This window comes from Vanessa atalanta, chromosome 3 (assembly GCF_905147765.1).
Source record: "Vanessa atalanta chromosome 3, ilVanAtal1.2, whole genome shotgun sequence".
In the NCBI taxonomy this organism is placed as follows: domain Eukaryota; kingdom Metazoa; phylum Arthropoda; class Insecta; order Lepidoptera; family Nymphalidae; genus Vanessa; species Vanessa atalanta.
The window spans coordinates 6,893,374-6,904,880 of NC_061873.1; the positions used below are offsets into that span (position 1 = coordinate 6,893,374).

The 11,507-nt window shown below is 31.6% G+C and overlaps 1 protein-coding gene across 1 annotated transcript; it reads right to left on the reverse strand.

Moving 5' to 3' along the window:
* Nucleotides 1-294: 294 nt before the first annotated feature.
* Nucleotides 295-7,707, reverse strand: LOC125077399 (rootletin-like). Its single transcript, XM_047689330.1, has 5 exons — nt 7,630-7,707; nt 1,294-1,500; nt 968-1,140; nt 723-889; nt 295-596 (listed from the first exon to the last, which is right to left on the reverse strand). The coding sequence occupies exons 1-5, from the start codon at nt 7,705-7,707 to the stop codon at nt 295-297; spliced, it is 927 nt and encodes a 308-aa protein (XP_047545286.1).
* Between the last annotated feature and the right edge of the window lie 3,800 nt (nt 7,708-11,507).

Genomic DNA, 11,507 nt, shown 5'->3' on the forward strand with positions numbered 1-11,507 from the left:
AATTGGACGAAAAATGGTATGAGGTAAGCTTCAACTCCACTGAAGGATATAGGTTGCTTTTATTTACCTGACACCTGATGACCAAGCCCTAAAACGCGAGCGAAGCCGCGTGCGACAACTGCAAATTGTAAAAAAATATGGACTTTTCTATTTAATAATGAAAAATATGTACTAAATGACGTCATTATAAAGGTTTAGTGTTTATTAATTTCAGGCCTACCAAATAAAAAATATAAAGTAATATATTTTTTTTACTATCATTTCTTAAAGTGAAAGTACATTTCAAAATTATTTTTAGTCTGCAAGAAATGAATCTATGGGGCATATATTAGACGAAGGGTTTTCTGGTATTGAAGTTTTTTCTACGGATGAATCGTTATCTTTTATATGTAATTCAGACGCTAAAGTAGCGTTATCAGCTAAAGCCGCAGCTAACGCCCGTTCTAACTTAGCCGTTCCTGATCTCTCAGCTTCTAAAGCCGCACGCACTTCGGCTAAAGCTTGAGATTCCGGGTCATGCTTCTCGTTGAGGGACTCTCTATTGGATAACTGATACTGTAACTCGGTTACTTTAATTTTGAGTCGAGCTATTTCAGCTGAAAAATCATTAATATTGTTGTTAGTAACGTTGAGATACCTATTAATAAAAACAAATTGAAATGTAAATATCTTTCGCTTATATGATATATTTTTTCTCGAGTCAATATGTTCGAATTGTATACCATTAGCTGCGTGCAGCTCTCGAGTAGTGTGAGCGAGCTCGTTGGCTGCGAGTGTCCGCTCGCGCGCATGCGCCGCCGCCGCGAGCCGCGCGCGCTCGCGCAACTCGGCGCCCGCGCCGGCGCAACGCTCTACTCTTTGAAGTTCAACCTCAAGTTTGGACACCTCGCTTGAAACCAAATATTATAAACCTAGTTCATAAACAAAAAATAAGCAACAAAATGAGTCGATAAGGACGGTTAGGAACCTCCGTGCTTCTTCTGTGACGTTTTGAATGCGTCCCTGTAATTCGATATACTGACGCTGTATGGTACCGTGTGCGGACTGTAGAGGTTGCAGTTGCTGTAATTCTTTTTGTAAGCAGTTTATTTTATCAGACATCTCAGTGCATTTATCTTCAAAGAGTCTGCGCTGATTTTCCTGGCAAACAAAAATATATGTTTATTATTTAAGCACACCATCGATTCGTTTAACAATATTTATTTTTAGAAACATTGAATATTGGAAGTTAAAATAGAATCTTAAAAGGATTTGTGTATATTAAAAGAGGAAGCCTTTTTTTTAATGGCTCACCGACAAATCCAATTGCATTTTAACAGTGACAAGCTCTTCCTGTGCCGATGCGAGTGCCTTGGCGGCCTGTGCGGCGCCGGCGGTGGCGGCGGTGGCGCTGGCGCGAGTTTCCGCCGCCGCCCGCTCTGCCGCATCTCGCGCTGCTTCGGCTCCCTCTGCACGCGTTGCCTCTTTACGAAGCTCTGCACGCAACTGCTTTTCGGAACCCTTACATGATATATAATTATTTTTTTTTTATATTTATTAAACCATTAGCGTTTACAATACTTTTTGAATGACATTGAACTGGCGGAAACCATCACGTAAGGAAAAGAGTTATGCTGAAGGGTTCCTGGTGACCTATTCCTCTATTTCCCTTTCTTTCTGTCAGTTTGTAATATATATCATTTTATATAATATTATTTTTTTAATTCACATAGAATTTTGATAACAATTTTATTTCTTGTCATTTAAATATTCTCAAACATTGTTAATTTATTTAATTGTGTCAGTTATTAACACATATAAAATATAGCAAAAACTGTTGGAATATACAAAAATTCAAGCCTCTATACATAATAGATTTCTCTTTCATTATATTATTCAATCTTTCACTCATTCACATTCGCTCACCACTCATTCAATCAACGAACAGCTTTACTTGATTATTTAATATTCATTATTAAAAACATTGTCAAACAGTGCAGACGTGTCTTATTATACCTACCCCATTTCCCTTCAGGTTATGGGCCCAGGTCATGTTTAAAGTTGTTTAAATAATTAAAATTAATAGTAAAAGTGTTACTCAAAATGGATTCGCGAAGTAAAAGAAATATACAACAATTTAACGGTGATCGCTATAGTACTTGGAAGTTTCGTATAAGGTCACTACTAGAAGAAATGCAGTTATTGCCTGTTATTGACGAAGAACCACCACCAATACCAGATAATGAGTGGATTAAGAAGAATATGCTAGCAAAAGGTACGATTGTAGATTACTTGGGTGACACATTTTTAAGCTTTGCAAGAGGTTCTTCTACTGCAAAATCCATAATGGCCGAACTAGACAAAGTATATGAGCGGAGGAGCTTAGCGACTCAATTAGCTTTACGTAAACAGTTACTTAATATGAAACTACAGCCAGATGTGACACTATTCGAACATTTTAACAATTTCGATAATATCATTACTGAATTAATATCGGCTGGTGCAAAATTGGATGAGATGGATAAAATATCACATTTACTTTTAACTCTACCCACATCATACGATGGTGTTATAACGGCACTGGAAACACTTGGAGAGGAACAATTGCATCTATCTTTTGTAAAAACTCGTCTTCTAGATCACGAAGTCAAACTAAAGAATACCACGACGACAGAACTCAAAGTTTTATATACATCAACGAATAAATTCAAATCGCAGAACAAAATTGGATTCGATAAAAGGAAATCATATAATTATTATAAAAAGAAGTCATACGCCGGAAATTCATCATATAAAATTTCAAAATTATATTGTGATTATTGTGGACGACGAAATCATATGAAGAAGGATTGTCGATTTTTCAAAAAGTTACAACAAAATGGAGGTAGTAGCGGCAGTAAAACAGCAGCTGCGAGCGCTTTGCAAATCAGAAACGATAACGAGGACAGTTTCGCATTTATGTTTTCAACGTGTAAGTTGTCAAATTCTTATAAACATCATATTAATAATATTGTTTTCATTTTAGATTCGGGTGCAACTGACCACGTTGTAAATAGTAAGGAATTATTTTCTTCCTACTCAGAGTTCACAATACCGATTAAAATTGGTATAGCTAAGAACAATGAAAGCATTCAAGCGTTTGGTAAAGGTAAAATAAATGTCACTACTAATTTAGGTTTTCAAGGGGCGATTAATAATGTATTATATGCGCCGGACGTGCCATGTAATTTAATATCTGTATATCGTATTCAACAAGGAGGTATGGTTGTTATATTTAAAAATAACAGTGTTTATATTAACAATAGTATCAAGTGTTTAGTATCGAGTGTTATCAGTAATAATTTATTTAAATTAGTTTTTCAAGTGCATACGCGATCTCAACATAATTTAAATTTGTCTCAAACTTCTACATCTTACGAACTATGGCATAAGCGTCTAGGTCACTTAAACAAAAATAAATTTAACATTCTAAAAAACTTAATTGATGATAGTTACCTAATTAATGATATTATGCCTAATGATACATTATGTGAGTCTTGCATACTTGGTAAACAGTCGCGGTTGCCCTTTGCAAAATCAAAAGATAAATCAGTCAGAAATAGGCCACTTTTTATAGTTCATTCCGATATTTGTGGTCCTATTACACCACCTACATTTGATGATAAAAATTATTTTATTACTTTTATTGACGATTTTACTCATTATACAGTAACGTATTTGATGCATTCTAAATCTGAAGCATATAAATGTATGAAAGACTACGTAACAAAATGTGAAAATTTATTTAATTCTAAAGTTGTTAATTTATATTGCGATAATGGCCGAGAGTATCTTTCAAACGAATTCAAAGAATTTTGTGTTGACAAAGGGATAATGTATCATTTAACGGTTCCTTACACCCCACAACAAAATGGTGTATCAGAAAGAATGAATCGTACATTAACCGAAATGGCTCGAACATTGGTTACAAGTGCGAAATTAAATAAAATATTTTGGGGTGAAGCTGTTTTAACAGCTACTTATTTAATTAACATACTACCCACTAAAACTCTGATAAATAAAACACCATACGAAATGTGGCATGGTAAAAGGCCGAAAATAAATCATTTAAAAATGTTTGGATCTACTGCATACGTTCATAACAAAGCTAGAAAAACTAAATTTGATGAGAAATCTTTCAAGTCAATATTGATCGGTTACGATGCAAACGGTTATAGATTATTCAATATCGAAAATAATCAAGTTTTTATAGCTCGCGATGTTATTTTTGACGAGTTAAACTTTGAAAAATCACGCCCTACACGTAGCAGTAGTGACAACATTGAAACCCTTTCAAAATTTAGTAAGCCCGAAATTGATTCGGCAAAGCTAAAAATAGATCAACAACAAGATTCTTTTAATGACAATTCGTTGGACGGTTCATCGAATACCACTAATTTAAGACGTAGCGAAAGAATTCGAGAATTACCCCCAAAGAATTATAAGCAAATGCACGATCCTGATTTATTTTTATCTCTTTTTAATGATACGCAATCTTTACCTACATCATATAAGAATATTTTCGATAGGCACGATTCTGATAAGTGGTTGAACGCTATACAGGATGAAATTGAGTCGCTTCGAAGCAACCAAACGTGGACATTAGTTATTAGACCGAAAAATGTTAATATTATAAGTTGCAAGTGGGTATTTACAATTAAAAATAATGAATTTGGTGAACCTACACGTTATAAAGCTCGGTTGGTTGCTCGAGGTTTCACTCAAGAGTATTTACAAGACTATCACGAAACGTTCGCACCAGTGGCTCGGATAACTACTTTTAGATTTATATTAGCACTGGCAAATCAGTTTGATTTACATTTACACCACATGGACGTTAAAACCGCGTTTCTAAATGGTATATTGAAAGAAAATATTTATATGGAAGTACCGGAAGGTATTTTAGCAAGTAATAACCAGGTTTGTAAATTGAATAAAACATTATATGGCCTAAAGCAGTCGTCCAGGTGTTGGTATGCACGGTTCGATCTCATTCTCAAGGAAATGGGTTTTAAGAACTCTGAATTAGATCCTTGTCTGTACATATTAGATAAAAATTGTATAGATAAAAACGTGTATATAGTTCTGTACGTTGATGATTTAATTATTACTACTAAAAATAGTAATTTATTACAAGCGTTTAAAAACAGTTTAATGCAAAAATTTCAAATGACTGATTTGAAGGACTTAAAACTATTTCTTGGTATTAGAATTCAAAGAACAACTAATACAATTTCTTTAGATCAAACAACATATTTGCAAAATGTTCTAAATAAATTTTCTATGAAAGATTGTAATCCATCGAATTCACCTTTTCCTTCTAAAATCAATTTTGTAGCTTTAAATTCAGACACTCACTATGATGCACCTTGTAAAAATGTTATAGGATGCCTTATGTATTCAATGCTTTGCACAAGGCCAGATATTTGTGCTTGTATTAATATATTAAGTAGATATCAATCTAAAAATAACGAAGAGTTGTGGAAATATTTAAAACATCTCTTACGATACATTAAAGGTACAATTAATTTAAAATTAGTTTATAAAAAATCTGAATATAAAGAGATAATAAGTGGGTATGCAGATTCCGACTGGGGAGGTGACGAGAACGACAGAAAAAGTACAACTGGCTATTTGTTTAAGGCTTTTAATAATTGTACAATTTCGTGGACCACACGAAAACAAAATACTGTCGCCGTCTCTTCAACGGAAGCTGAATACATGGCTCTCTTTGAGGCTGTGAGAGAAGCAGTCTGGATAAGGTCATTGTTAAATAGTATTTCTATACAAATAACAGAGCCTATTGTAATATTTGAAGACAATAATAGTTGTATATGTATTGCCAATAACCCCACAAATCACAAAAAATCTAAGCACATAGATATAAAATATCATTTTATTAGGGAACAAATCGCTAATCAAATAATAAAGCTAGAACCTATTTCCACAGGAAATCAACTAGCTGACATGTTCACAAAAGCGATACCCTCCAAGAGATTTATAGAATTAAGAAAGAATTTAAATTTGTTTTGAAAAATAATTCATGTTTTGTGTTAATCAAGTAAATGAAGGAATGAGTTTATTTAATAAATAAAACTATGGTTTATGTAACTAAATAGTTAGTATTTTATTTGTAAAAATGAGTAATGAAAGAAATTATGTTATGGTATTGTTATATTATATTAACTTGTATTTTTGAGGGGGACTGTTGGAATATACAAAAATTCAAGCCTCTATACATAATAGATTTCTCTTTCATTATATTATTCAATCTTTCACTCATTCACATTCGCTCACCACTCATTCAATCAACGAACAGCTTTACTTGATTATTTAATATTCATTATTAAAAACATTGTCAAACAGTGCAGACGTGTCTTATTATACCTACCCCATTTCCCTTCAAAAACAGCAAACAAGTGTACCATTTCAATTAACCTTTAAACTAGACATTATTTTGTTCGGATATTGCATATTCCTCTTAGATTAAGACAAAAGTTATGCTAGTAGTGGTAGTGACCAATACTTTGTTAGAAATAAGTTAGATAAACAAAACAGTAAAGACTTCAGATATGTCCACTTTAATATTTAATTTTATTGTACACTAAAAAAACTAAAAAAATAATATACAGAGATATAATGTTCGATACAGAATTTTGTACGAAAAGCGGTCTTATTGCTTAAATATCTTCCAGGCGACCTTTGAGTACAGAACAGTCCACGTAAATTAATTAAAATATACCTAGCATTTTAATTTTAACTAAAAATATATATAAAAATTAAAGAGACGATTTAAATAATAAGCTATTACTTGATTTTTGAAGATATTAACAGATTGACCACGTCTGATGTCAAAGGGTCAGTGCTCAAACGTACTACAGACAGAATAGGGTTTTGAATAAAAGGAAAAAAATTGAGAAGGAAATTTTTATGATTAGGTTATCATCACTTCAAAGAAAATGGTTACGTGAATGTTTCATTTATTTAAATCGTTGTTTTAATTAGTTGGGAGTATTGGAATTGAACAGTACGCATAGTAGATAAATTGTGCTATTGCGTATCTTGGTAGGAATTGATAATCGATGGATGGAAACAACTGGACAAAAACCATTTTTTGCTTACTTCACTAATTTGTAACGTCCAAGAAAAGTCGTTTTCGAAAGTGATCAATATTCTTTTACATTCCTGTTATATGAAATAACAGTGTTATTAAAAATAATGTAATTCACGCCAGGAATCAAATTCTTACTGCCGATAATAATAACTTAAATGGGGATTAAAGGAATAATTTTCTTACTGCTGATAAAAATAATTAATATTTAAATGGGATTAATTTTGAAACCACAAGAATTACTTCTACGAAGAACATTTCTTAAGTCAAACTTAATTAGATTAATTATATCAGCGAAACGTCGACTACTTTGGTGGTTTTTAATCATAGAAAAATATAATGGGAGTTTATATATATTTAGTTCTGAATATTAATATTCAAGTTTTATGTGCCGTAAATAAATTTGAAGTTGAAAATATCGGGATTAAGAGTATTAATCATACTTGTTAAGATAAAAAGTAACTTACATGTTGTTTTCTTAAAGAAACAAAAAAACATACCGAAATTGTCTGATATTCACCAATTAATTCTATAAATTGCTGTTCAAATATTTCAAATTCTTGTGTAGTTGCTCCCATTGTTTTAAAGTCTATTTTGATTTAATAATTAATTTATTTGGATTTAGGTGTCATATGAAAAAAATGGCGGGAAAATACATTACGTATTGTATTTTAATTTTTATACGCAAAGATCCAAATGTATAAATCCTAATCGTTTGCGTTTTTTTTAATCAAAGTATTCAGATTGTAAATAAAAAAATAAAATCTCGCATTGGTATTTATTGGGTGTCGCCGCTTGGCTGAGAAAATAGCAGCATCGATCGGTTTAAAGTTTATTTAAAGAAAATTATAGGATTTATATTGAAAGAAACCTTTCTGTTAATTTTTTATATAATAAATTTGTCTAATGGCTAGCTCATAATTCTATACCGAGGTATGGGTTAATTGGAAAGGTTGCGTTTACATATTTATATTAATCAACAACAAATACCTTGTATACCTTCGTTTTACGACGATATAGTAATCGAAATCACTGAATTTCCTCAGTGCCATGCTGGGAGAATGCATTTTTAAGAAGTATTACCTGCTGCGTGTAACCCAGTGGATAAACGCTTTAAAGATACTATTTCCATGTTTCTTTATCATGTAATCATGTTTTGAACAATATGCCTTATTTTAAACATAACAGTAATTATCGTTTGGAATGTATCAGGTGTAATCAGCGAGAACAGAACAGTTATTTATTTTCTTTAACCAACAATAAGTTACATCATGATATAATTGTGCGAAGCGGTTGCCTGTTTTATATAAAAACTAACTTCGATGTTCTTTTCAAATAAAATTTCTCATCAATAAAGTAAGTCTTTGTTATTGGAAAGAATATTTTTAGTCACTAATAAGATCAATCTCTGAGAAATAATAATTGAAATGTGTCAATTAGCACGTCAAGAAAAGCCAGCGAGGAGAATATTAAAAAGGGGAGCGTTGTTTTCGATATTGTGGCCACAGTATAAAAATGATAGATATTCTTCCCGAAGCTCATTTATCTCGTTGGCAGCTTCACGACCAGGTAAGCATCATTACATACATTTAAAAAAAAAAGAAAGTAACGTGTTATTTTTATTTTCAATACAGTTCTTCCAGTATTTTTATTTTTCAATAAATTACCCACATATTATTTTACCTTATCAAAAATATTATTGTAAATTTACTGTGTCGTTAGAGATAGATAAAAAAGACCCAAAAAATATAGCAGAAATTTTATAAAGGTTCTGTTATAACTATTATGGTTAGAAAATTTGCCAAGCTATTTATTTGCCATACTTACTAAATATTACTACAAAGTCCTCCAGTATAGACAGAGACAGAACTAATTAAAGATCATGAGATTTGGACATACATTGGAGCCTATTTTACTACTATCATATTTTAGTTTAGGTACCCAATGAAATAATTCAATATTAATGGTATAAGCTGTTATTTGATGTTGATAAAGATTACATGTTAAACATTACGTATATTCATGTCTAATTAACAACACATGTGATATTGTGCTCCTAATCAAAGGGAGAGGAGGTCTTAGCTCAGCAGTGGGCCATTTACAGGCTGCTACCATTAGTTTATCTAGCGTCCCGTTCTTGTTGTCAGGGAACCAGTGTCAGTCTATCAGGCCTCTTACCAACATCATGACTTATTCCAATAAAAGCAGGAACGTGGTGGCAAGGCCCTTTTTATTTTTTTAAGTGAAGTATGAAATAATCAAGTGTTTTATGGAATAAATGGTAATTTTATTCCTATCCAACAGTAATAGGTTACATTATCAAAAGTCTGTTACATCCGTTTTCACAGTTACTATGTGTTAAGTTTTAAGCCAAATTTGAACCAGTTATCCCATAATTTGACAAAACGCTTGTGGGATGTAGTATTTCATCATGTTGCCCTAGTGAGGGATAGTGGATTAATATGTATACATGTGGTGGAATTACAGTCATTTCCAGAATTATAATAATAAACATTAATAAAATATGTATTCAGTGTTACATGCCGTTTTAAACAAATTATCAGTGGTTTAGATGTACGTGTTCGTCGTGTGCCCGTGTACAAACTCGACTCTTAGGATTATCATAAAATTTTTATCAAAAAAAAGTTTTAAAAATAAAAATCTATTTTTTCACAACTTATTCTTAAATTGGTATTTTGATTAAATTAGCTAAATATTTATATAATTTCATTGTAATAAGTACATTGGAACTTAATTAGGCTTTAAAGTTTAACTTTGCTTTTCTTTGCAGATTATTCAAAATGCGGCTCATCACAATAATCTCATTGGCCTTGACCATTGCGCTAACGATATCAATGCGGTACTGTGAAGGAGCACGTCTTCGGGGTTTATCCCTTACAGAAGAAGAAGACGATATACAACCGAGACATTTTTACCGCGAGTACGGCTTGATACGGAATCGTCCGGTTCGAGCAGACGACTCCTTTGATGATTACGGACATTTAAGATTCGGCCGCTCAGAAGACTGATGACACACACGTCCCGAATACACGAAGCTATATATGATAAACCGTACAAAAGACAAGAAAAAATCCATATTATTAGAAATAATTTAACAATAAGTATGTAAAATGTATAAGTTCTTGTGAAATGTCTATGGCTGGTATGATATTTCATCGTAATTCATGTATAATTTAAATAAATAATCGTATTAAGTCATTTTTTTGTTTTATTTAAAATAACAAACGGATACATAGCATATTGTCGTCTCGTGGTAAGGGGTGACCACCGCTTTTAAACTGAAATGTGTAACAATTTCGCCACCAACCCAGAGGACTAAGGTATTTTGACACTTGAGCTAGTAATGAAATTGACTTACTCATCCTTTAAATTTAATTACAACAGTATTATGTATTCTTGTTGTGTTTAAGTCGGCTTACAAAGTGACTTCTTAAAGAATAGCATTGCAGTTATTCCCCTTATGGCAGTTACCGTAGAACGTAACGGCGGATTGTGTAAAAAATAACTCAAAAATGGTAAAAAATGTCTGAAGCTGTATAATTTCAGCAAATGAATTAGTCCAAGATTGTTGTTTTACGAAAGTAGCTCTTTGGAGCTTTCACCGACCAGCACGAGATGAATTATAAACAGAAATTAAGCACATGAAAATTCAGTGGTACTTGCCTGGGTTTGAACCTGTAATTGTCGGTTAAAATGCACGTGTTCTAAATACTGGGCCAACTCGGCTCTTCCTAGTCTTTCGACATGAAACTTTCGCCAATGTTGAGTCTACACCAAAATTTTCAAAAAAGTCTACAAGACAGAAATTTGTCACAAAACAAGATTTTAATATGAATACAAAACAGTATGTTTAACCGACAAACAAGTACATAATTATTATTTACGATATTCACTATAAATACTTGGAAAGATGAAATTAAGTTAACATAGCGGTAATTTTTTTTTCTTTTAATTATAATCAATAATGCATAGAAAGTGTCAACAAAATAAAGATTTCATACAATCAAGTATTTTTTTTTTAATTCAAAATTTATTTAGTTTAATTTATTTAGTATTTTTTAATTATTTGATATATTTTCTTTTTGATTTTTTATTATTTATTATTTTACAATAAGGATATACGTTTTTTTTATTTTAATTTTCCACTATAACAATAATATTAAATAAATTGTTGCTATTTAGATAAACATATTAACGAAAAATAAATAGCGAAGTTATCTAACGAGATAAATATGACTATCTTAAAAAAATATTTCGTATATTATATAGAAATAAAACAACAAAAATAATTTTAAATGATTTATTATAACCAATAAATACATTTGACAACAGTTATTCCATACTTTATAGATATATA